Here is a 26,652-nt window from a genome sequence, read left to right on the forward strand (position 1 = left end):
CTATTTACAACATATACTTTCGTAGTTTCTTCTCAAAACCGAGTATGATTACTTTTTTTTTTTTTTAATTCAATGGTACAAATTAGTATAATACAATTTTTCAACAAATGGCCATGCTCTCAAGTATCAAATGAAGTTTCCTTATTACAATAAAAGTCTCCAGATTCCAGTCTCCACTACCAAAACCCACTGGGCATCATTGTTAAACATGCGTTTCTATAAATTATTACTACAAAATACAGAATAATTAAGAAATGCTTTCAACATGGATTCTACTTCCAAATAAATTTCTTTACTGTATCCATTGCAAAGAATAAAATGGCTCGGTAATAAGTCTGAATACATCCCTTCGAGTTTCCTGTACAAAAAGGTCTCTACGGGCACCAAAAAAGACATACCTTTCAATAATGGACCACGCAGTGCAGGAATGTACATTGCGCAGTCGACGGGAACAAGACAATTATGAATTTCATTGCGTAAAAGCTACGTTAACGTTATTATTGCACTGCCAGCACTGTAACCTGTTAATACACGTTTTTATAAAGTGTTATCTAGGAGTTCTCCTTACTCGCCAATAGGAATACAGTTTAGAATTTGTTATTATTTACAGGCGAGAACTTGTCGGGCTGCCGCGGCGGTCACCTCGTATTTCACTCATTCATCAATCTATTGTTAAAGACAATAAAGACCTAATCGATATCTTTCATACGTTTTCTTTATACTCTATATATTGACTACCATTCACGATGACTTTGTGGCAGGGTGCTTGACTAGGAGGTTCACTTCCCCGTCGTGGAGTTTCTTCATTAACGACCAGGCCTCTATCCTGGACATTCTCGTTACGTCATTTCCGTTGACTTCTAGCAACTGATCCCCTGCCCTCAGGGCACCCGTTTTCTCGGCAGCACCTCCTATTAGTCGAAAAAGAGATGTACTAATGTTCCAGACAGCTTTTAATTGTTGAATAAGTTCTTTTTATGCTCTTAGAGTCTCACCAGTAAATATTTTCTTAATAACCAGAGGCCTGTCGCCTAAAGGACTGTCTCTGCCACCCTCCAAACTGAAACCAAGACCAGCGCCATCTTTGTAAATGGCGACAGTGACAGGAGGACCCCATGCCGTATCCTCCTGGTGTCCGTTGATTTCGTATCCTAACGAAGAACAGATTATGATTAGTATAATGGCACTAAAATATTAATATACAAAAGATAAGATGAATAAATACCTTCTACTATGGTTTCCACACTTTCCGTCCGTGACCTCAATCGACAAGAATCGTCGTCCTTGGCTCTTGAGACCACGAGGACCACTTCTGACCTAGGTTGCTTAAGAACAGTCAGACTCTCCCTGTGGGTGAGTCCTCGTGTGCTTCTGCCATTGATACTTAATATCCGGTCTCCTCTCTGTACACGACCATCTCTATCTGCGATGGAATGTGCCAGGACTCTGTGAACTGTAATTTCCTTAACTTCGCAGTCTGATCCACCGGCTAGGGCTATTCCAACACTTCCAGTGGGATTTTCTTTATGAAGAAGAACGACCACAACGTCATGAGCTCCTCTGGCTTCCTCTAAGCTAGCCTCCTCTACTAGTTGTGCAAGTTCCTGCTGAGAAATTAAGCTGGTGCTGCTTGCAAGTGAACTTATGCTTCCAAACTGTTCTCCACAATACCGTTCAGCTTCAGCTTCCACTGCTGGAGTCCTTGAAGAGTCTTCCACACTACTGTCCAAACTTGGAAAGCGGCTGTGGGCATTGGTGGCCTGTGGAATTTGACCACTACCTATTTCCGGTTTCTCAAAGGCCTTCTTCATATCAGTTACACTGGCGCTACGACGACCCAATGTCCTGACTGTCGGAATTTTCGAAATTCTCATCCTCTCCGAAATCTCCAGTGGCTCTTCCAAATTCTCACTAGGCTTTGCTCTTTCCGGTGTTGGAATTTTCGACGTAAATGCTTTTTCCGTCGTCCAGGATCGCGTTGAAGACTGTACAGGAGTGTTGCGAGTTTCAGTACTCTTCGGCTTGATTTCCGGTTTACCAGCTAAAATATCCTCCAAACTCATTTGACTCCTAGATTTTCCAAAAGATGCTTCTTCAACGTTAATAGAAGAACGCGATCTTGGTTTCGTTGATAGAACCGCGAGTACATCATTGCGTTCATCTGAAGATTTGTTTAATATAAGACTCGATCTTGATCTTGGCTTTGCTAATTCCACAACACCTATTTCCGGTTCAGCTATGGTCGCTCTACTTCTTGCATTCAAAAGACTTGCAGTTAGTTGATCATCTAATGTTAGAGAAGATCTGCTTCTCGGGACTCGAATCTGTGGTGGAAGGACATCCTCCTGTGCCAGAACACTTGGCTTTTCTTTTTCAAATATTGATTTTCCAACATTGAAATTCTCTGGATTTTGCATATTAGTTCCAGTCCATGTCTCTATGGCTTCCACGACTTCCTTTTTACTAGTTCTAGCAGCAGGAAGCGGAACATTCCTATTGCAGATCTTCGTGTCCTCGTTCTGGTCTACATTATTATCATCCAAGGGTTCAGTAACTTCGATGTAGGCTATCTTAATATCATGTTGTACCACGGTACCCGTGCTGCCATTTGATCTACGCTGAATCTTATAAATTCCATTTTCCTGTGCCAATTTCGAAACCGGAGTTTCTTCATCGTCCGAGAATTTTCTTTGAATCAAAGGAGATCCGTTAAGATCTTTACCGCTTCTACATCGCGCACTGGCAAGGATATTTTTCCTATTAATGGCCTCGACACTCTGCGGCTTGAGGACCCTTCTCGACAAGGACTCAGCACTAGCTTGAGAGCCCGAAGTCAAAGTTGAAGACGAGCTACAATTAGTATCCGTACTGCTGGATCTCTTCAAAACCTGCTGAACAGGTTGAGAGGTCCTTGCCAATACTTCCGGCGGCTGAGGAGACAGTGGATTGGGACTACTACTACTTGAGGATGACCTGTCTGACCTATCGGATGATCCAAAGGACCTTTCACTAAGTACCCCAGTCCGAGAGTTATACTGATTCCTAGAGTGACTCTCCATGATGGAGGATCTCTGATAGTTCATTTCAGTTGACAAGTATGATCTCTCCGAAGACACTGTTGACCTCTCAGAAGGAACAGGCGACATGGGAGGACTAAATCCTCTGGAGATGCTACTCTGCGAGCTACTCACTGCAGAATCGTTATCAGAATCGTCATAGTCATTTCGAATCTTCTTTTCAGAAATCTTAGGTCGAGTCTTCATGGCTTCCGGTGAACTGGAAGTCGATACAAAGTCAAAACTATAATCACTCCTGGTTGGACTGCAGATACTCTCTAAGCTTTTAGGAGCCTCGGACACAATAGCTGCCGGTGAAGCTTTCAAGCTGGAAGTCGCTGAGCCACAGACCGTAAGGCTCTTCCTCTTGAAAGCTGGCGAGTACTTCGACATTATTTGCGGCGCTGGCATCTTAAACGATGACGTCTTGATGGGCGCACTAGCTGTGCTGGTAATACTAGCCAAAGAACTCTGAGAGCCCCACTTGTCGTGAATCGGAATCTGAAAGATAGAAAATTATATTATTACATTTTCCATTTCCTCCCTGATCGCACAAGAGTATTAAAATTACGTAGTTGCATACCTGTTGCAAAAGTATCGAGTCTCTCGATTTGATTTCCGGTAAATCAGTTATTGGCTGCACCACGGGAACAGCCTCCTTTTCCGGTATAATTAGCCCGCGAAGTTTCGATATTCCTTTTCTTCGTTGTTCGATCAACTGATTAAGGCTCGTCCTTCTCATGTCCTCGTTGGGTCTTTTGAAGATCGACGCCAAGGAATTTGTTCTAGAAACTTGTGAAGTCGCTGGTACTTCGCCGAGCGATTGAGATCTCTCGTGGACGCACGCACTTCCGCCGGAAAAGCTCGTAGCCCTAGTCAATCCTGTACCCTTGACCGGGGCGACAGTGGCAGTAGAAATTTGAGTGACGCCATAACTTTTGACAGGCGATAAATTTTTTTCAAAATTTTGAGTAACGCCACTGCTATAAATTCCAGGAGGGGATTTGCTATCTGTAACGGAAACCTGACGAGCCAGACCAGTCCTGGCGATGTTCTTCGGCGCGAACGAAGCAGCAGGAAGTTGACCATTACCGGACGTCACGTTGTACTTTCCTGAAGAGGTGACGTCTTGATTGGAAGTAGCACTGAGGTCGAACGAGCTCTGAGTCCTTTCCGTAAGGCCACTGCCTTTGTCTTTCTCTGCAATCTTCTTGTCCTCGAAGACGTCCTCCGAGGACTTGTACTTGGACAACCTCCTGGAACCCAATGACGGGGCACTTCCGGTGCTCGGAAATAACGGAGATTCCAAGCTGCTCTGAGAGGAGAACATGGCGATCTTGTCCCTTACGGATTTTTCAGACTTGTCGTCCTGCCGCCAGGCGTCGCCGTTCAAAGAAAATTTCCTCGGTGGCTGCTCCGGGATCCTCGTGGGCGTCGCGACGGAGTCGACTTTCGGCGGTCTCGTTGCTGGTAACGGCGGGGGACACTCGTCCCTGGTATCCTTATTTAAATTTTGACAGTCGACCGACCCAGCATCCTTCTGATAGTATCCGCCGATCTCGATCTTCTTCTCCGAAACCACGGTACCGCCGTAACTCGAATAATTATCCAGGACACCGGATGAGTCCCGGACGTCGAAGGACTCTTGGTCCTTGACATTATCGCCGTTGCTTGGAAGTAGCTTGAAGGTTTCGCTCGTGGCGAATGCCTGGCTCTCCCCCAGGACGAGACACCCGTTCGAGGACATCATACCGGAAGTACGGTTGTTGGCACTGACGTACAGGTACTGCTGGGACGATCCGAACTCCTGGTACGCTGCTGGAAATTCATCCCCGTCGGGGGGTAGGCGTTGACCCCCGCCACAATTGTCCATTCTACCATTTACCAGATCTGAAAGAAATTTCAAAAAAAAAAAAATTATCACTCGAAACAAAAAGTTGAAAGAAAAAATAACACAAAAAAAAATGATTTAACAACCAGGAAACGGAATCGCAATTCTCGATCAGAGTCATCGATCTGGCCGGGACGCAGTTCCTTTGCATGATTATGAATCCGGCCTTGCGATGTGGCACCGATAAAGCTGCACTTTATCGCAAGGCCTATGCAACAAATGGATACTGTGTGTACGAATCCGGCAAGATAAAGAGCGAATAACTTCCAGAAAGATAACACGAGCTATTTTGTAACGAAGCCCCTGAGGTAACGAGTGGGGATCATTTTCAGTATGGTCGGGGACCATGGTGTAAAAACAACAAAAGTAACAATAGAGACCTAGCAGAATTAATTTGCAATGCAAAGTTCGACCGTTTCGATATGCCGAGGAGCGACGTGGAAGGTCGATGGGCGACGGTGATTATTCTTGTGAAAGGCATTCTTCACATTTCTCCTTCGCCAAATGCTCCCCGGTCCCACCCACTTGCCGCAGAGAGACACGAATAAAATTATCTAATCCAAGATCGTTCCATATCTATATATGCACGTCCATGTACATACATATATATATATAATATATGAATACGTCAAACAGATTTCACTTTCCAAGATCACAGAAAAAAGTATCCCCGGACCCCCATTAACCCGGAAACATAAGCAGAAAGCAAGAAAAAAATACTACCCGATAAACGTAAAAAAAAGTCCGTCAACCCGTCATTATGAATAAACAATTAATATCAATCAACACGATAGTACTAATCACCAGGGAGATCATTAATACAAACGTCAGGGATCCGTTCGAACGTCCTCCGTTCCTCCTTTCAATTAACAAACCCATCTATACACCCTTAGCCGTAACTTCAACGTCCATGCCATTGCCGATGTTCCACAGAAACAGACCACACGAATACCCGAGACACGTATATACATATACACTGAATAATAATTCAGGCGTCCCGAAGCCAAGCAAAACTCAAGGATTTCTACATTCTAGCTCGACGCAGCCCCATAAACTATATTTGCATGACTCTTATCGTGCTCTCTGTACAGGGTGTGTCGTGAAAGAGTGGCCAAGGGAACGTTTCAAGCATGTGCGTTAATACAGATCTACCATACAATTCCAACCGTGTATACGCTAAGCTACGAGAAACGTATCGGAGTTGGGCATTGGAAATCCTACCAAGTACGATACAACGCCGAACGTTCGTATCACTGTCAACCGCCTTAAAACTTAGCGTACATCAACACCCGGTACATACAAACTCCATCATCAGCTGACCGACCGAACTTCGGTGCTATATTTGTTGCGATAGTACAACGTTATGCGTCATCATTAGCATTAACTGTCATCGCCATACGGCGTGTGTGTTTAAGGATGACGAGACAAAGTAAAAAAAAAAAAAATAATAACAGCACGGCCAAAAGCAAAAAAAAAAGCTTGCTGATTAGGCGTCGAGTTAAAAAGATTATGTTTTTCATTAAAAACGTACAATTTTATTACGAGCCTCGTTCGCATGTTAGCGACCCGGCCGAATCCTAGGACTGCCATAATAAGCATGCCGTAAGAATAATATCAGCCATTATCCTTGAAGACTCCGCATAAGGACCACTTGTTCCCAGAACGGAATGACAAACGTATTCTACAGGGTGTTGGGAAAAAAAAAATTACTTTTCGTACCGATAAATCGATGATTCAATCCTTCGTGGAAATTCAGCGCGGACCTTAAACATGCAGCGATCTGTCAGTTGGATTTCGCTTGGAGTCACTGTTATTATAGTTTTCTTCTCAAAGTCCTTTGTCCTTTGCGCTCATTGTCGTCCGGTATCTCACTCACTCTCTCTTAATCTCAAATATTTAAAAAAAAGAACTCTCACCACCGACAACAAGACGTCTGACAACTGGCCTGACGATACTCAATGGGATATATTGTAACAGACTTGCTACCGGCCAGAAGGCTTCAGTAAGACTGGACGACATTGCTCGTTCGAGGCCAGCTTCCGCGGTTAACACAAGCAATGTATCTGTAGAAGGGATAAGCCTTACTATACCCCGCTGTATGTACGCTACAGTACATTTCACTATAGGATCCAGCAGTATGCTATTCTCGGTAGTAGTTACGTGTATTCTGTGTGTATATATATATATATATTATACGAGGATATGTATATATATTAACCACGTAAACAAATCGAGTATAGTATGGCACAGTACGTATACTGACTTACTGTACGCAACGGTATGCAATGCTGTTCTGTCAAAAGTCACGAAAAGTATGATTAATCTTTAAGGATGGGACAGCGATGTGAAACCGACTCAATCAATAGATACGCCATTTCATGGTGAATGGAATGCGTTGTAAAAAAAAAAAGAAAAAAGAAAAAAAAATTGTCAAAGACCTTTAAACTCCTTTTGGTCGAGAGCAACGATCGTTATGCACATCACAGATATCTTTTTGATTAATTTTTTTCTTTCTCCGACCTCACGACCAATCATTTTTGCTTTAATCGACATGAAATTCCGCGGAATTCAGGGATCGGGTGTGATTTGCATTAATGGAGTGAGATTCCTCGGTGAAAGCCGTCGGACGCTGGACGTTTTGTATCTCACATAAGACCGGCGACGTTTTAATCGGTCCGGACTCGAGCTGTTTTCTGCTTTCTTCTTTTTCTTCTTTTTTTTTCTCTTGCTTCGCGGCTCACTTCGAAATTACTATTTACGAAGTTACGTCAACTGTACTCGATTTATTAGTTATACGAGCTCTGACCCGATTTTTCACACCGCTAAACTATTCCTCGCCATTGTTCGCCGCGCAACTTCGAGCTTCTAACTGGAACGGGTAGATTGCCGATAAAAATGACGGATCCATTAAACGATAAAGATGAAAACGAGAGGAGAAGAAAAGTATCTACGTTAAAATCTATTACGCAACGACCAACGAAAGTGTCCCGTACGAATTTTGAAAACCCACTGGACCGACCTTCGTGTTTTCGAAAATACGAAATTTCACCGCGACGTTACGTCACCGGCCACAGGAAGTGTCTTCGTAATTGACGAATATATATATATATATTATTTTCGTCATCAAATTCATAGATAGTCGCAATTTCGAACGGTTTCGCAGCAACGAAGTCTGCACCAGAGTTCCGAATGATCGTCGAGACGTCGATTCCTCGCGAAGGTCTCGTTGCTCGACGTATAAGCGAATTTAATGCCGATTACGTAATTATCGCGAAACAAGGCTTTTTACTAAAATCTTTTATTCACCTCGCGAAAAATCCATTCGCGAGTCGTTAGGCCTCGCGCGAAAATAATCAACGGTCATTATACATTCCACGAGCACATTATCAGTCTAGGAAGTACACATTGCGCGGGGACAACCGTACCCGATAATCATTGAAACATTAAGCAAGTGGCTAACTCAGTCATCGGGTATCGCGATAAGCCAATACCAATTGCGAAATCGAACTGTTGACCGCGCAGTCTGATTCACGCGTTACGTCACTCGCCTTTGCTTTTCTCCTCGCCTCTTTCTCTCGCCGGTTTCTCGCTTCCTCCGATTCCCAAACGTCTAAGCGATTTTCGACTGTACCGTCGAGACATTGAAAGAGCAGCGACGAGCATTCTCGTATCAGGCTGAAATCCCAGCTGAATATTGCGTAAGAGGAGTAGCCTGGAACGAGAGCGTGTGCTATTTGCCAGCGTGACAGAAATTCGACTAGGAGTCATGCGACGACTTCCTGAGTAAAATGCGGACGAAAGAAAAAAGCTGGATAAAAATAAAAATCTCAGAAATATGAAAAAAAAAAAATTAATATATATATACATATATATGTCGACCGATACGCCAGACAGAAATGAGATACCAGAATGCGGAAACATTGGCATCGACTTTTGCTCCTATAACCGTAAGTGCCACGGACGCGTCTATGACTTTGCTGACTTGTACTGCGTTAAGAGTTAACGAGTAACTCGGGATTGCGTAGTTTCAATTAACTCGACGGCAACTGGGAGACAGAAGCGAGACGATAGTACGAGGAAAAATAAGGCGACAAACAAACGATAAAGTAAATCGTTAAGAGACGCGTATACTTGTACGGTAAATGTAAGCGCAGAGAGAGGGAGAGAGAGAAGAATACATTAATACAATCCCAGTCATTTGAAATATTACAAGATGTGGTAGGTGGTGCTGCCCATTAGTTTCCGGTTTGATATCCCGATTCCCGTACTCGTTCGCGAAATCCGGTTGGTCCTTTACCCGGGAGTACGGAAGAGAAGCGGAACAAAAGAATGTAGGTTGACAGATCGGCAGCGTAAAACGTAAACGGGGTAGGAAAAATTGCGCTGTAAACAAGTGCGGCAAACGACAAGAATCGTGTCAGCGATAATGATTCGTGATATAATGGACGCGGGTTGATGCTTCTGGACACAGCTGCACGCTTGACACCAGTTGACCCGTATTAAAGTCAGCCGAGAGATACAAGCTGGTCTTTTCGGATCTTCCACTCTCTATCCGGATACGGTCTTTGTCGTGTTGGCAAACTCCGTGGGCCCGGATGGTCGTCGGAATGAAGGAATGAAGAAAAAAAGGAAAAGAAAAAAGGAACAAAAAGAGAGAAGGAAAAAAAAACATTATAAAGACAAGATTTCAAGAAAAAGTCAATACGTTCAATTGAATTTGATATTGGGTACCATTGTTGCCATTTACGATATCGACAGAACGAACCGAAGGAGCCATTCCTCCCATTCACGACTCGGAAAGGACGAACGCCGTCGTTCTGTCTCTCTCCGGCGCACGGGCAATCCCATACCTCCGTCTCTCTCGCGCTCACGGGCAACATAACGAACTCTCAAATTCTAAGACCCTAGAGACCCTTCTCCGACGTATCGTACGTACCTCCGGCCCATATCGTGCGCGAGGCCTCTTGCCTCGTTCATCGAGATTTATCAGTGTTAAATTTTATACTCCACTTTCTACGCGTTTCTAACGTCGATTATCTTCGCTCTACCCAGAATACAAATGTAGCGCATTCTTGCTCTCGCAGTCTTATACAAACGCTTGAGAACCAGTCGGTGTACCTGGGGGTAATTTTGTGGCGAGTAAGGTGAGGCGGGGGGTTGGAGGGGATGCCGGACAAAATTTTCGTGAATTTACATTGGCGCGTGTTACACGTAGGTCATATACGTGTATACAGTGTATGTATATATATATATATATAGGCTGAGTGCATCGACTGAATAAGTAGTGACTAGGGAGTCTAGGGAAAAAGGGAGGGAGAGAGAGAGAGTGAGTGAAAAGGGAGCAAGAAAAATAATAAGAGTAGCTATCTGGCAAAGAGGAGGTTGGGAGCGGGTGGCCTTGAGCAGGTCATCACCTCCGGCTGCGCCGATGCTGCTCGAGAGCTGGACCATCTTAACTTCTTACTTCTCCTTCTTAACTCTCGCACAGCCTTTCCTCCTCTCTATAGGATACTCTTTACACTTCTCCATAGGGCCCGAAGGAGCGGGGCCGGACAACAATCCGTGCGCGCTAACTCTGGGTCGCGCGAGTCTATATATATATATACAAAAGCAAACAAGGATCTGGTGCTGCTGTGCAATTTTACTTTCAGGAGACACAATGACAAGTTTGTGTTTATATGCATACTGTACACGAGACGTAAAATTTCCAAGGTATGAAATGAAATGTTAAATTATTTAATCATCTCGAGCAATCAATTAATCTCGGCTAATCGCGCGCGCGTGTCCGTAAGCTGTTACACCAGTACCGTGTCCACGTTCCCTGTTTTCTATCGTGTTGATCCATTTTTAATTCTCGGGTCCTAGACCGATGCGAGGGGCGATGCGGCGGTACAGAGACGGGAGGGGAGGGGAGAAGGAGGAATAGTTGTACCGGCGTTGGTGGCGATGCTGGGTACTGACTTAAGTGAATGAGCAAGATAAATACAATAATTATGGCAAATTACGGGCTGCCGCTGCTGAAACAGTGGAAAGGAGCAAAAGAAAGTTGGTGCTCGTCGTGTGTACGAGATGCAGCGAAGGTGGCGACGAGGAGGTGAAGGGGGACGGAGAACGAATGCGCGAAGGTGAGGCCCCCTCGAACGGCCAAATATAGACTAGGCGGTTATGGTAAGACGAAAAGAAGGCGGTGGAGGGAGAGAGAGGAAAGAGAAAAAAGCGTATGAAAAAAAAAAAGAAGGAAAAAAAAACATAACGAAGATAGTATCCCTGGAGGTAAAGGGACGAAAATAACGCGAGAGAAAGAGAGCGTGGTACGTACGGAGAAAGACGAGGGAAGAGGATAGAGAAGAAGCGAGCGAGCGAGAAAGAAAGGAAGAAGCAATGAAAAGGGAGAAAAAAGAAATGAGGAGGAAATAAACGATAAATACTCCGACGAAAATTCTCTCCGGAGCGTAGAAAGTGTTCCTCCGCGTGTACGCGCCGAATGCGACGCGATAATTTCATTGGGGATTTGCAGACGGTTACCGTACGTTTCACTCAGGGCGCCATACCTCGCGATAAACTCTCCATTACGGTACGATTATAAATCCCAATATAAGAATCCCCCGTGCGTACTGTGTGCCGATCGTCGAGAAGCACCATAACAGAGAAACCCGAGGCTGCTGGGTTCATATCGCTTCGATACGAGATACGTGTACATACAACGCGTACAAAACGTACGCACACCGTAACGCATACATACTGTTCCGATGAATGGGCTAATTGTACTTCGCGCGTCGGCACGACCTTCTTCCACGGTTCTTCCACCTCGTAATTCTCGTTGTTCCCCTTTTTCTTTGTCTTGTTTTCACGTTTCTCCCATACTCCTCCCGCCTCGTGCCGGTCATTCATTCCTTGCAAAACGCTAAATGGTACATACGCATTGTGCCTCTTCTTTTGCAACTATTTTCCGACTCTCCGCGGTCTACCGAAGAGACGCTCGCTTCGATGTAAACACGGCTACGTGTATCGTGAAGGCGATTGTCGTCGAGCGCGTATGTGCCGGGTAGCCGTGGTATTTCGGGGCCACATTACAATTGCGGAATTTTAAGAGCGACCCAGAACGACCCCCCATCCATATTCGTAGGTATCTAACGGGGAAATACCCATGGTTAGCATTTCTATGACGACCAGTGGCGAACTTCAGAGCGTTACGTACGAAAACTGGAACAGCGGGGCAAAGTAACGTTCCTTTTTTTTTATTATTCGTTCACGTCGTATATCATCCTTCATCAACGTAGCTCTCTCTCTCTCTCTCTCTCTCTCGCGCGCGCGCGCGAAATCTCTCGCACGCATACACTTCGCTGTGCTCTATCCATCTTTATATACTTCGCTATCTCCTGGATATCTTGGAGCTCTCGGTACTCGAGCGCGCGCGCCATGCCTAGCGATCTTCGGTCATGACGCAATCGACGGGAAAGGAACAAAAGCCTTTGCCGAGTGGTAAAATAGTGACCGGGAAGTGTACCAGAGAAGTCTCGGTACGCATTTCTATGGTGGCGGCGCGATCGAGTAAGCAATCGGCGGGGGGGACGGCTGTTGGTCGTAAGGACAATTGACCAGCGATTGCATTTACATCGAAGGATACGTGGGCGAGGACAAGGAGGACGCGGCCAGTAGAGTAAGTATAGTTTAGTGCAGCCAAGTTGGTACTACGCATGGGAGACACGCACGAGTGATCGGCAAACATTTTTGGGCAGGTGTGACCCATCTGCAGTGGCAGCTGCCTCTGGTAGACGAATATACGTGTATATGCTATTGTACATATAATGTAGTACATAGAGGTGCTACACCATGTACGACATACAATACCACTTGGCATTCCGATACAGTCGGTTGAAATTTGAAGAAAAAAAAACATCACGTGTCCCGCGCTAATGTATTATTCCTTTTTAACTTCTTCACGGTTAAATACAAACACCGAAGCTCGATATAACGTTAATTCAATACGCGGACGATGGTGCTTCGTCAGTTTTATATATCGTTCAGCTTCGAGCAATTGTACAAGCAAAATTCCAACTGTAAAATAAACAAACGACTACGATCGATTACTAGGTGGAATTTCGAGTGAGCAATGATCTGCGTGGTTGTGTCGAAATTTTTTTTTTTTTCAATTCGTTCGAATTCTCTTACCTTGGTCAACGATGAATCTTTGGCCGGTTTGCCCTCGAGCGCCGATATACGATTTCCACGGTTATCACGGGACACCACCGAGGAGGACGAAGGTCAATAGTTGTCAACGGGTATTTTCGATGCGATTCTTAATTTAATAACTGTCTCGAGCTAACGCGGGGAAACTAATAGTCAAGCTTTACCGTGTACGTCACGTGAGCGAGGGAAGTACGAGGAAAGATAAAATGAACTCGAAATTGTGAAAGCGCGCCAAGGAGTTTCGATACGTTTTGACTTCGAGCGACGAACTGAGACTGGCGAACGTTTTCAGCCTGCGGGACATCTCCGGTACCCTTTCCACCAATGATCTTGCTTCTTTACCGGTCTACACGCTGTGCGGGGCCTTAGGTATCCACAGTGTCTTTGTCATAACTCTCGAACGTACCCCTTGACTCATTGGTTTGGATGAAAATGAAGAAAAAAAATGTAAATTAGCAAAAAAATATCGGGGGACCTAGTCGAGATCAGAACCACGAAGGTTCGTGTCCTCGCTATTTTCGAACGCCAACCACGCTACCTGCTTGCGCATCGTTATAATCATTAAGAAATCGTCTGTCAATCATACGAAGAAGAAAAAAAATGTTCAACCATCGTTCGACCATAAATTACAGGAATTCACGCTCAAGAGTTATACCCATTTCTTACCTCCATTTACCTAACTAACTTTTGAGATCCAGTGTATACGCGCCTTAACTGCTGGACCCAATCGCAATGTGGACCCCGTGACAATAGCGCGGAGGATCGTCCGAAAGAGGATATCTTGGTGATCGCAGTCAACCGCAGTTTTCGTTCGTCCGCATACTCTCTGCCTAATCAAGTGTAACCATCTCACATCTGGGCAAAGAGTTAAGGCCGTCTCTCATGACGACAATCGTCACAACGATCGGCATGACAACAATGCAAAGAGCGACTGTCGTATCGGGTAGCACGTAGGCAGGAGACCGGAAAATAAATAGCATGGGGTCTGACTTATCGGGACCGGTCAGGAATAAAGATTTCTTTAAATTAAATTAATCAGTCTACAAGCATATATATATATATATATATATATATATATATATATATATATATATATATATATATATATATATATATATATATATATATATATATATATAGTTGTTGATGCGTCACAGAAGGCTGGGAAACCACTAAAAAAGATTTCGCCACGGTCTGAAGTAGCCATTAAGAAAAAAGAAAAAAAAAAGCAGAATGCTTAGCAGGGTTAGTAGGAAGAGTCTGGCGGGTCTCTTGAATTTCGTTTCTCTTCCTTTTCTACGAAAATATCAAAACCGCGTGTACCGGCTTCGAAAACGATCGTCGTAAAAATACGAAATTGCCGTAATTTTTCGGCAATGTTTTTTCTTACTTTTTTCTTTTTTTTCTTTTTCTTTTTTTCCCCCCATACTCCGCTTACACAATCAGTCGTTCTCCAACGTGCTTCGGAGCATTGAAATCGATCTCTGAGCACATCGGATATTATTGTGTTGCACGTAACGTTTTCGGTTTACCGCTATACGCGAATTCCCATTAGGGATTCACGAAAGATACGAGTCTCCGTGAAACGTGATGAAAATTTGATATTCGCCACTTGGATATTCCCTTGCTCCGAGCTGTTACCGAATTTTATGACCTCACCGTGAATAACACGATTTCGAGTTGAAAATCAGCAGAGAGCCTCGTCTCTCTCCTCGTTCCTCCTTCATCGTAACTCTCTTTTCATTTCGTTCGCGTATCTTCCTCTCTGTAATCTTTACAAAAGTATACTCGCAATCACAATGATTCATAGCTATACTTCGAATAATGCAGTTACGATCGAGTCACGGTACGACGACCGTTAAAGATTCACCATTTTGAATACCAAAGGACAATTCGAAACGGCCATGCTTGGCCCATACATTTGAGTATCGTAATTCGCAACGACCCCGCGACATTGCGCGAATTCCACCAAAGGACAGTCGTCGCTGATACGTGAAAAAAAAAACGAAACCCCGTTCACTCGAAATCCATTAAAACTCTACTCTCTCTGGGTAGGATATTTTCGAGAAAAAAAAAATAAAAATTTCAGAATAAAATTTCAATAACATCTTTTTTTTCACGAGCCACATCGAACGCTCCTCTTCGTACCGCGTTTCTGCCCGAAGATTTCGTAACGTTATTAGTTGACGAATTAAGGAATCGGGCCCGTGGGCTAGACACATCTTTAGGTCAGTATACTTCAGGATAGACACAGAGAGTGGTGGCCGCGCGGTTCTAGCGCAGTGGAATGCTGTTTCTTCTCGTGGTTACGCTATACGTATACCTTTATATATTTAGTATATAGATATATATATATATATACGTATGTATATATATACGTATATAGGTATAAAGGAGGCAGGTATTGCGGTCGGTTCGATTGGGAGTGAACAGAGTGAAAGATCTCGAAAAGGAAGGCGATTAAGGGGGAATGGGACCTTGAGAGCGGTCAGCCACTGGTGAGCTCCATGGCAATGCTGTGGCTGTGCTGTGGCTGCACTTTGAGCAACGGCAAGCACCTCCGAGAGCCGCGAGACTATCTTGCCTGTGGAGACTTGCGAGACTTTGGTGCTACGCGCCATATTGTTGTGGCTACCCGGAGTCTCGCAGTAACCCAGGGACCCACGAGAGACTCCACCTACACCCTGACACCAGATGCTTTACCGGGACTCGAGAATAAATCTCGGCTATACTTGGAATACGAATGTTAATCGTGGAGACTCGTGAAAGATCGTAAGCCCACTCGGCGTGAAGGAGAAAGAAAGAAGTAAAGAGTCTCAGTGTCCAGGGGACAGAGAAGGAACAGTTCGGAATGACTCAAATGGCTTTCTCAATAATTCCGACATTGTGTATCACTGTAATATCTAAATATAGAGTGTATGTCAGAGTGACAAAGGATATTGGACCGACGTTAAACACGTATGCCATACGAAAGACTGCACCTTTCCAATCTAACCAACTAACTAAGTACTAACTAACGTGGAGTGGGATGAAACGTTGAGAATTCTAGTTTCAAGTAGGCGTGCCAAGTGCACGCCTTTGTCTTGCAATTCGCTTGCATTTCTCCCATGGCATTTCTTATACCGTACGTACTTCTATTCCATTCTGTATTTCCGTTGGCCGCCACGAAACCTGAGAGACCTCGTAACGCAGCTGGGATTAATGCGTAACCTTTATGAAGACTGGGAGTTCATCGTGTGCGGTCTGTCACGTATATATAGTTTATTATATATAGACACTGCGTACCTGCCGGTTATTATATAGCGTTGCATGTTAGAAGGAAATAAAATTAAAGCAAGGAGTAAACTCACCGGTCGTCGTAGCCGCAGCAGTGGCGTCAATGGCGTTGGACTCCTTCGGCTCGATCGGCTTCTGTTTTTCACAATCGGGTTCGCCCGTGGTCTTGTCGCTGCTGCAACGAGAGAAAATCACCTGGAGTATGAGATCGTCACGATTTCAGAGAATTAATTGTTTCGCGGAAAGCAAACGGGGATAAAGGAGCGAATTAGCTTAATTAATCCATAAACCGGCTAGTTAGAATAAATTTCGAACCGAAATATCGCGATGATCAGCGCCATTCTCTGGTATACTTGTATTCTGTTTTTCTTTTGTTATTCTAGTCTCGTTCGCGTGTTACTCTGTTTCTTTTTTCTTCGTTTCTTTCACTGCGATACCAATTAACCTTTCGTTATGGTGGTAACATTTGCTATGGGTTGGAGATAGGTTTGTCATTAGATTTGTTTTGCACTCACGCGTGCGTGTATTCCAACGAATTTGTCTCCTCTTCTTCGCCAATTGTTGCTAAATTACTTTGCCAATAATAGTCGTCGTCGTCCTCGCTATCGTCGCTCGTGTCTTCGTCGTCGTCCGGTGATTCTGGGTCCTTGTGAATCCCTTTAACCTCCGATGACTTAAGGTCGTCCTTAACTTCGTCCAAAGAGCGATAGGTCTCTTCGTCCTCGAGATCCTTTTGACAATTTTCTTTATTAAATTCCTCATTTGTGGATGTTGCGAAATTTGTTACTTGCACAGACATTTCTTCTTCCTTTTCCTGTACAATTTCTGTGGATTTACTTATTGAAGTATCCAAATTATCGATTGATGGATTTACGGAATCTTCCGGAAGATCCTCCATTTCCAAAGACATTGTATCCATTCTTTGAAGATCCTTTGTTTCCGTTGTCTCGTGTTCTGTTTGAATATTTTCATTTTCAGGAGGTACGCTGTCTGTGGGAATACTCACTTCGTACTGAGTTATCCTTATGGGCTGTTTCTGAGGTGACAACTCATGAATAGCTTTAACCTTCTTCATCTCTATTATTTCCAACATTTTATTGGTTGTCGTCACCTCAGGAATGTCTTTCTCGGCTTCCTGTTCCCGGAAGATCAATTCATGCTTGACAGGACTTTCAGGATCATTCCCACATGAGGTATCGGTGCATACATTAAAATTACCATGTCTTGTCCCCTCGAGATCGTCGGATTCCAATACACTTTCTCCATCAATATCAACTTTCTCATTGGCAGGATCTTTGGAATCCACTTCGATCCTTGCTATCCTTTCAGGACATTCACCAGTAAGCGTCTCGACGCTTTCCAGATCGTCGTCCGCCTTCATTGTGGACTCGTCATGTGTACCTGACAAATTATCCTGTGGCAGAGGACATACATCTCTTTTAGAAACTTTTGGAGGTGGTGGCGGCGGCGGCGGTGGTCTCTTCCTTTTGACTTTTATATCTTTTCTAGGCAATGGTTTAGGTGGCAGCACCGGAGCATCGATATTCTCTATGACATTAGCAGAATCTTGATTGACGTTAATCCTGTTGACATGATTCCTCGCGGGTAAAGGTGGTGGAGCCTTGCTAACATTTTCTATGTCGTTTTTATCATTACTGTCGCCATTAACGCACTCGACAATGGCGGCGTCATCCTTAATCGGTCTAAAATGTGTCGCCGAATCAGCGGCCAAGTCAGTATACAATAATCCTGGACGTGTCTCATGTCCGTAACTCAATGGAGCGTCTTGAAAGCTTAATGGTGGCTGGAGCGTGATCGTTTCTTCAATTAAAATCGTATTTGGAGCCACGACAGCAGTCACTCTTTCTACTCCACTATCGCCCAACGACTCCACGTAAGTGACGGCCTCGGAATTGGCTAATCTAGTCAGCAGGTAGTCTTGATGATTCGATGATAACTCGAAAGGTTCCAGAATTCTTGACAGATCGTCGGACGTTTGATCAATGACATCCTTGTTCGAGACTTTCTCGACAGACTCCATTTTCGATGGATCCGATATGGTTGATGCTGATGAATTCGTAGATACCGTGGAAAATTTGTCCGACGTAGAGAATCTATCGGATGTGGAAAATCTATCGACGACCGTTGACATTGAACTTCCGGTATCGTCTGATGTGCTTCCGTGAGTGCTGGATCCGTCTTGTGATCTAGCATCCAAGTAGACCATTGCTTCTGGGGGTTCCTGAAAGATAAAAAAAATTACTTTTTATAACTACGGTAATGATTAGAAAGTTGATTTTTTCTTTTTTTTTCCCCATTATGACGCGTCCGGTCACTATATTTGGACTTAATAAAAGTTTTCTTTTGTGTGGCTAACGAGTTCATCATTTAAGGCTGTCAGTTGAGATACATCGAAAGGAATTTTTCATTACCAAAACTTCATGTTACCTAAATACCAAACAGTTTAGAGAATCAGAGAGGAGAAAAAAATTCGTTTCCATTAATCGAGCACCAGAGTGAAAGCCCCAAACGGTTAAGTACAATTCTGTATAATGATGGGGCAATCATCTACGGTCTGCCGTTACGACTAATAACAGTCCTGAAAATGAAAGTGTTACCCGCTTGGACTTGTTCAGATCGGGCGAGTCCTGTTTTAGTGAATTCTTTGCATTCTCATTTGGGGTTGCTCCCAAATTCTTCGGCGAGGAATTACAGCTTTCGTAAGACGTGGACTTGCTAGCGGTTTGATAACCATTTTGGGATTGCGGTGAACTACCGGATGATGTACTGCTGACAGATTTCGGACTGTCCCAGGACTTTTTCGCAGGACTTGGATTAGCTTCGCCGTCTGCGGATCCTCTTGGTTGTCTAAGTTTTCGTGGAGGAACCGGTGGTGGTACAGATGGTAATTCCGGTGGTACTTTAATCTTATCCGGAGAACACTTCCGCTCGGCGCTCACCACTTCTGGCCTTAAGGCTCCTCTACAACGCACTACCAGTTTAATGACCAATTGGGACTCTTTCAATCTTCGCACGCACTCCAGACGAGTCATATGACTGACTGGGACGCCGTCTATAGATAGAATCTGAAAAAAAGATGATATACTGATTAATTAAAATTAAAAATGAATATTCCATAGCAATTATAACAATTTTATTACATCAATTGGATAATTAGTAATTTTTCATACGAACCTCATCACCCTCTCCCAAACTTCCCCAGGAACATTTGGCACGGCTGGCGGGACTCTGTTCGGCACAACTCTGAACAAACAACCTTCTGACCCTCTCAGTGGTTTTGTTGCCACCCTCAAACTTCAATCCAAATCCCAAGCGTTCGCCAGGAAGTCTAAATACCTCGACCTCTTCCTCGAGGTGCTCCTGACCTTTATCTTCGACATCCTTCTTGCGTTCGCCAATTGAGAGAACGGTGACGAAATTCTCTGGTTCAACACTGACCACAGTCACGAAATCCTCAACATTTTGTAGGACCTCCATCGTCTTTTTCAGAGGCTGTCGGGTTCAATGAATCTTCATCATGACTTATGGAACCTGAAAAATATTGTAAATATTGTAATTATTTTCAGGAGATAAGATGCGATATGTCTATATATTTTTAAAATGTATTGTCATACTGGCAATATTATAATAAAACAACAGTTAGTCGGAACGACAAATACGAATCACTTGATACTACATTCGCTGGCAATATAAATATATTTTTCTTACTGGTAGCATATGTATTATTAACGCGTGTGAAATTCTGTCAGAGAATAGCCAAGGGAAACTAACACACAAGTACTTCATTATTTTGACATACGCAGAGTGCTCCGTGTATTACGGTCATTAAAATTATTTCAGGTGCTAGTTGAGTAACATACACATGCCGGGCACGTGGATCCTGACCTAACTCAAACCACGTGGTTACTCCCACTTATGTTCTGGGATGTAAACGTATTAGCATTGAAATGGGGAAGTACGTGTCAGTCGGGCGCCGGACCTTGACTGACTTGTATGCACGTAAGGTTGACGTCCGATTCTTGTACCAATTTTCTCAAAAAGGAATTTAAATAATTCCAACATAGGATATTCACACAGAATTAAAACAAGCAGAATATCAATGAACTGATAAAATAAGATTGAGTACTCAAAACGTAAACTAGTTTCTAAAGTTACTGTACCGTCTAATGGCAACTGTCATTTCAATTTTAATATTTTCCCGAGTTCAACAGACATGAATAATTACACGTCCACTGTCTCTGATTATTCTAATCGACCTGAGTTGGAAATCATTGGAAAAGTGCAAGTAAACAACGTTTTCTCCGCGAGACCAGTTCGTGAAAGCGTAAATACCATTTGAATCGTACGCAGTACCTTTGAACCGCTCAATATACCATGGAGTAGAAAGTCGATTGACCCCGGAGGTCATTATCATGGGGAATCGTCCCACGATCGAAGGTTAATCGTCCCATTGATTTTTCTTTGCGGTTATGTTCTTTTTCCTCGTTCGTCGATTATGCCGCGCGCTACGTTACGGCGTAACGTTATTGCCGGAGAGCGAGCGCCATCTGTCGGCTGACGGTTGAACTCGGTCGATCGTCGGTCAGGCCATGGACCGGGAAAATTTTCGTCACGGTCAGACTGTAGTCAGCAAGTATAAGTAAGAGCTAAAAGAGCCGTACAAGTGCCTCGGCTGCTAACGGAATTTGTAGCCGCGGGCCCACATTCTCGCGGCCCCATGCGTATTCCTTGGGCCCAATATCTCAACGTGTACCATACGTATATGTATAAATCTTTCGTACATGGTAAGAGAAAGAGATTGTGAAACGCTGCTCTCGTCGATATGCCACACAGGAGAGTATAAGAGTGAGAATAAGGTCCTCGCAGTCAGTTTACATTTCAATGGGACCCAATTGGGCCCCAGAATGGCAATTAACTCACTAGACTTGACACTTGATTCTAGCCTGTAGCCCTCTCTCAAATATCAACCTACATTCTATTGTTATGACTCGTTAGAACCTTTTGTAAACAGCGAAATAATGGGCCATACGCGTTGAATCCTTGTGGATCCCAAACTAAAGAAAATTTACCTAGTTTTCGGACAAATTATTTTTCTCCCGCTTCTTGCAAGAGCTTCATCATCCGATACGCATACTGGTTCGATTGGACTGCAACGTGTTTCAATCTAGGGTAGGAGGTTAATCCGAGTCTAGAGAAGGCGCTGTAAGGCCCCGACAGGCCCACAGACGATACAGTCCATACTTCGTACTACGAAAGAGGGAGACACTGTCGAAATGACTCACTTCGAAACCAGCATCCCAAATATAGAATTCTTAACATCAGAGAACCAGTTAGTTACACCTGCATGACAAGGATCATCCTTGCACAAATCCTACAGAGAGATTCCGTCTGTTTGAAGAGTCGAAAAAATACCTAGGATCCCGTTTCAAACAAGGAAACAGAAAAGTGTTAAAATATCCGTAGGTGGAAAGTTTAGTCTAGAATGTAATATAAAAAAAAGGGATATCCTCCCTTAGTAACCATATGGCGACTCTCGAGTTTCTATTTTTAACATTTTTCAAAAAGAGCAGCGCTCCCATGCTGCAGCCTCATAAGCGCAACGAGGATCCTTATAGGATATCCTTTCCTGACAAAAAGAGAAAAAAAGCAGCTTACCCCCAACTGATCCTATTCTGTAACGGATACTACAGCAACTGTACAGGAAATTATTCATGCAACTTGACTGAGCGAGTAAAACGGCAATGACCGATACCTTTGGAAAAAAAAAGAGAGAATTAAATATGTGGGCTCACGGAATTCAACATTTTCCCAGACATCGGCCGGCACTCACAATGCAGCTCTTATGCAACTGGTAATATGCACTCTCTGACACGCTTCGGAGCGTTTGACAGTGTGCCGGCGCGCATTCTGTGCCCTCGCAAATATCACTTTGTATATTATGCCAAGAATTGCGGAAGTATTCAAGATTTATTACTAGACCTCTTATTTACAGTACGAGTAAAGTTTCAATGAAAAATCGTAAATAACAATATTATAAGAGACTTTTCTTTCCCAAAGCGGAAATCAGAGCATATTCTGCATGGTTGAGAATTATTTTACCATTTGCGCAATTATTAATGAAAAACTGAAAAACTAGACCGATTCAAAATTTTTCGCATTCAAACTCACATACAAATTTTTGGGTCGGATTACTCTTTCAGTTTTCAGTTAATTATCGCGAAAATAGCGTCAAAATAATCGAGGGCCTTGCACAATGTGCGCTGAACTACGCTTCGGGAAAAAATCTGTCAAAAACCTGTTATTTGCGATATTCGTTGACATTTGACTGACATGGTAATGCGAGGTCCAGAGTCCCCCTAATAATACGGCGATAGAGACGAATCACAATAATCGATTGCGTAATATCTCGATAATTTGTAATTTCCAGAGCGATAGTTTAATTTTTTTCTTTACACTTCCTCCCCATTTGCCGTAGATTTAATTACCGCCGTTAATTGGAATACAATTTACCGTGGGAGTCCATCTAGGGATATCAGAAATTCATAGTAAGGTACAACCGATCGCAATAGCTTCCAGTTAGAAAATCACTAGGGTAACGTAAAGTGGTAGCCACTGCACTTGCAGGTATAAAATGTGCGAGTCGACAAGATAGAGAAAAGGAGACAGGACGTTTGAGAAGGTGAATAAAAAATGGCGAAATGCTATCGGCTTTCGAAGCGTCTCTCGAAGCAAACTGGTTTACCACATATTTTCTGTTAATTAATGGAAATGGGAGTCTCCCGATGAATTCCTTCTTATCCGCAAGAGATTCTAACATTTTTCAACTTAACACTAGGTCACTATCGAAAACCCTGCAAATTGACAATGACAATTACGTATCCACGCGACGTTGTAACACCAAAAAATCATGAATTCATTTCTAGAAAGTTTCAAGAGAACGAATAGTAACTAGAAATAAAAACGAGAAAAAATGCCTATCAATAATGTTATTGCACGTAACAGAAAATTTCTCGTTAGTAACGTGAATCTCCGGAAATAAACATTACGCAACTGAAAAGTCAGCGACCGTCCCGATGTAATATTGCTTTATCAAAATCATAATACAGTAAAATACAGTAGTAAAATAATCACTCACCGCTGATGGTACAAAGTTGCCGAAAATAATTTTCAAGTTTTCCCGGTCCTAATGTTCATGCGTCCAAGGGAGGAACTACGACTACCTCGTGCACACGTACGCCCTCAGATGTCGCGAGCACAAGGAACGGCAATTGTTTATAAAATAACCTCCCGAATCAAGAGACGTCCAACCTCAAAAACGGTCTCCCGTGATATTTCACGTGTCACGTTTATACCGGGAAAATAAAAATGGAGGTGCTTTCAGTTCGACGGGCCGTGCCGGACTGCCTCGACTTCACTGGGTTGCCTTTCTTCATCCATACCTTTGATTACAAACACTCTAGTCAGTCGCCACTACCAGTAGAATTACCACATCACCACAGTCAAACTGAGCAGACTATAGACACATTGGTATCTGTATAAAGTGTATAATGTATATGCATGCATATGGCTAGACCTTACCTAGAAGAGATCCTCTACATTCTCCGACTGTCCCATATCCAGTAGACTTTCCATACCCATTATCCTCCCTCTCTCCTTCGCCTTGTAGTGCAGAGGATATTAAGCAAAAAAAAAAGGGAAAAGATACACAAGAAACTACAGTCAATTATGAGGAATCTCGTTTTCTCTAACAATTCGCCATTTTCCACGAAGTAGCCCGGTCCGTTCATTCTTACTTGACCGTCTTCTTGTTTTCAGACTGTCTTTAACGGTACATATCGCGAAGATCTGGGTTGCCGGAACGCGAGGCTACACTGTTGGCAATTTTAACCTCTCTTTCGGCGTTCACTGCACAAGGAGCTAATAATGAGCATGAGTAGCCCTGACTGAAGGTGTTATGTAACATGACGTGTGTATAGATTCAAGAAAATGTTGTCCAGGAAAACTGAGTAAAACAGTAACAAGGGTATCCGTTTCGGCACGCAACGTTAATTTTTTGACGTGAGACTAATGGCTCCGCGGCGGGACGTCAGTCAAGTTTATACGACAATTATGGGATAGTTGGTAAGGCGGCGGGGTTAAGGTTAGAATTTGCTAGAGCACCATTTGAAAAACATAGTCTGCATTACCCGAGCAGCAAGCACCGACGTGCCGCGTATTGGCGACTTTCGTCGAAGCAAATTTTTTTTGTCTCTTCTACATGAGCAACGAAAGGAGCATGAGGCGCACGTAAACCAATCAGCTTGAAAAGACTTTAAGAACGTAGTGCGAACTATGCGGTCGATCTCACGATTATCATCATCAAGGAGACGAGGGAGAGCTCGGTGCCGGCACGAGGATGAAAAAGAGGCCAGACTTAGCGTCGAGGATGCCGGTATCTCCCGGTTGGCGTAAGTCACCTTTCCTCGGTATTCTCACATTTTTTTATTTCTCCAAGCCTCATCCGTATCTCCATTTCTCTTTTTCCCTCTTGCATTTTTCAAGACGACCTGCGACATCCCAGCTCGAGTTCTCGCAGAAGAGCCGATTGGAAAGTCCTGTGTGGATGATGGCACTCAGCACCAGGTCATCAGAATGGTTACATGCAAATAGAAATTTTTTTTCAAATATAATAGCTGATGGTAGACAATGGTAAAAAATTTTCCTATAACCCGTTCGAAGATCAGATGGTAACGTCGAAGGCTGAAAAAGAGTTGGCGACGAGGATGGTGCCCGATGAGAGTAACAGGTAGGTGGGTAGGTAAATGTTTATTTAAATACAATAGCCCGAAGGGGATAGACATCAAAGGTCTTTGCCTCAGCCTACACATATATCGTACTGTAACGGCGGATGCTGGAAAAGAGTTGGCGATGAAGATGATGGCAGATGAGAGTAACAGGTAGGTAGGTAGGCAAACCGGGAGAGGCCTGAAAGAACAGGTGATAACGGTACCCTGATTCTTGAGTGGGGTATTTCGGGCCTCCTGGCTAGCAGTGCATTCGACAGTCCCGTGCATCATGCATTGGGGGCCCTGGTTCTCACGTTACCGCACGATGCGCCACGTATCTTTTGCCCTTCGGGAGTTGACGTTGGCCCCGGTACAGTTCACCTTGCACCCGTTGGTCAAGTAATTGCTAGCTGACTGCACTTCAGAGTGTTCAGAAGTCCGGCAAGTGGCGGCCCGAATCTTCGTGTCACGTTGTCGGTATAGGTTAGGTGTTAGCCAAGGGATGAGGGGGTCGGTGAAAGGAATGTGGGAACAAGAATTACACGAAAATAACTATTGTTTCTTACGTATGCGATACGTCATTGTAATTAAAGAAGGCGGAGAGACAAATGGAATTTGCGAAACAAAAGAATTCACGTGCCATTATCTAGGATTTACTTCACAACGGCCAATTTCGTAATTGAATGACAGGAAAAGTGTCTCCTTTATTTTTTTTTCACTTTTTTTTTTCGTTCACGCATTATCGAATGTTCGTACAAGAACTAATACTTTTATGAAGTAATACGATTAAGCAGACACGTAACTATTTATTTGTTAATATTAAAACTGCGCGTGGTTCTTCCGTTTAACTTTTATTTTTCCTCATTCTGTGCTAATTCGTGCATGAAACTAAAATAATAACGTAATAGCTCCTATTATGGAAGATAATTTACAGATATACATCGACACTATAGATTCAATTTCAAGAGAAAGTAAAGCACTGCTGCTGCTGCCATCTATCGGAGTTCCGGCGAAATGTAACAGCACGTGCGGTTGCTCCCAATGAAACGTAATTACGCCATTGTCACGTTTGCTGTCATTTTCAAACCCCCGCTAATGTACAACAAAATATTGTTGCACAATTGCACGCAGTCCTTCGATATTTTGTCTACCAATTGTTTTACAAAGGTACAACAAAATTTAAAATAGGGCAGTATCAAAATTCCGCTGACTCTCGCGTCCTCTGTTCGCACTTTGTCGCACTACTAGTCCCCGTACTACTACTACACGGAGGTACCAAAATATGGAAGACGCATCGATAGCAAATATGTAATTCTTTCACAAAAAGCTTTTTATTAAAAATTGGTATTTGGTAAATAAAATTTTTCTTCTTTGCGTACAGCGTAATAATGTATAACCATAGTAGTAAGATGTAATCATAATTGGATATTAATAAGCACCGATAACAGGACGA

The 26,652-nt window shown here is 43.5% G+C and overlaps 1 protein-coding gene across 5 annotated transcripts; it reads right to left on the reverse strand.

Annotated features, from left to right (window-relative positions):
- Window positions 1-26,555, reverse strand: LOC107271781. Of its 5 annotated transcripts, none has more exons than XM_015748180.2 (11): window positions 24,013-26,555; window positions 23,570-23,873; window positions 19,609-19,965; window positions 19,032-19,499; window positions 17,201-18,655; window positions 16,929-17,143; window positions 16,488-16,588; window positions 3,640-4,946; window positions 1,226-3,557; window positions 996-1,151; window positions 1-911 (listed from the first exon to the last, which is right to left on the reverse strand). In XM_015748180.2, exons 3-11 carry the CDS (start codon window positions 19,909-19,911, stop codon window positions 742-744), a joined length of 6,507 nt encoding a protein of 2,168 aa, XP_015603666.1. In that variant the 5' UTR covers window positions 19,912-19,965; window positions 23,570-23,873; window positions 24,013-26,555; the 3' UTR covers window positions 1-741. The 5 variants fall into 5 exon arrangements, with proteins under 5 accessions (XP_015603666.1, XP_015603664.1, XP_015603663.1 ...); XM_015748178.2 differs by adding an exon at window positions 22,090-22,186 and having other exon boundaries at window positions 16,929-18,655; XM_015748177.2 differs by having other exon boundaries at window positions 16,929-18,655.
- Window positions 26,556-26,652: the final 97 nt, after the last annotated feature.

This window comes from Cephus cinctus, unplaced genomic scaffold, assembly GCF_000341935.2.
Source record: "Cephus cinctus unplaced genomic scaffold, Ccin1 Ccin1_scaffold1042, whole genome shotgun sequence".
Taxonomy (NCBI): Eukaryota; Metazoa; Arthropoda; class Insecta; order Hymenoptera; family Cephidae; genus Cephus; species Cephus cinctus.

What these genes read in the sequence shown, in the direction of transcription:
- LOC107271781 (XM_015748179.2), bottom strand. Translation starts at nt 19,911, where the DNA reads ATGGAGGTCCTACAAAATGTTGAGGATTTCGTGACTGTGGTCAGTGTT. An exon ending in GTTTGGGAGAGGGTGATGAG is followed by an intron (nt 19,500 to 19,608) that starts GTTCGTATGAAA and finishes TCTTTTTTTCAG; the next exon opens with ATTCTATCTATAGACGGCGT. An exon ending in ACTCGATACTTTTGCAACAG is followed by an intron (nt 3,558 to 3,639) that starts GTATGCAACTAC and finishes TCTATCTTTCAG; the next exon opens with ATTCCGATTCACGACAAGTG.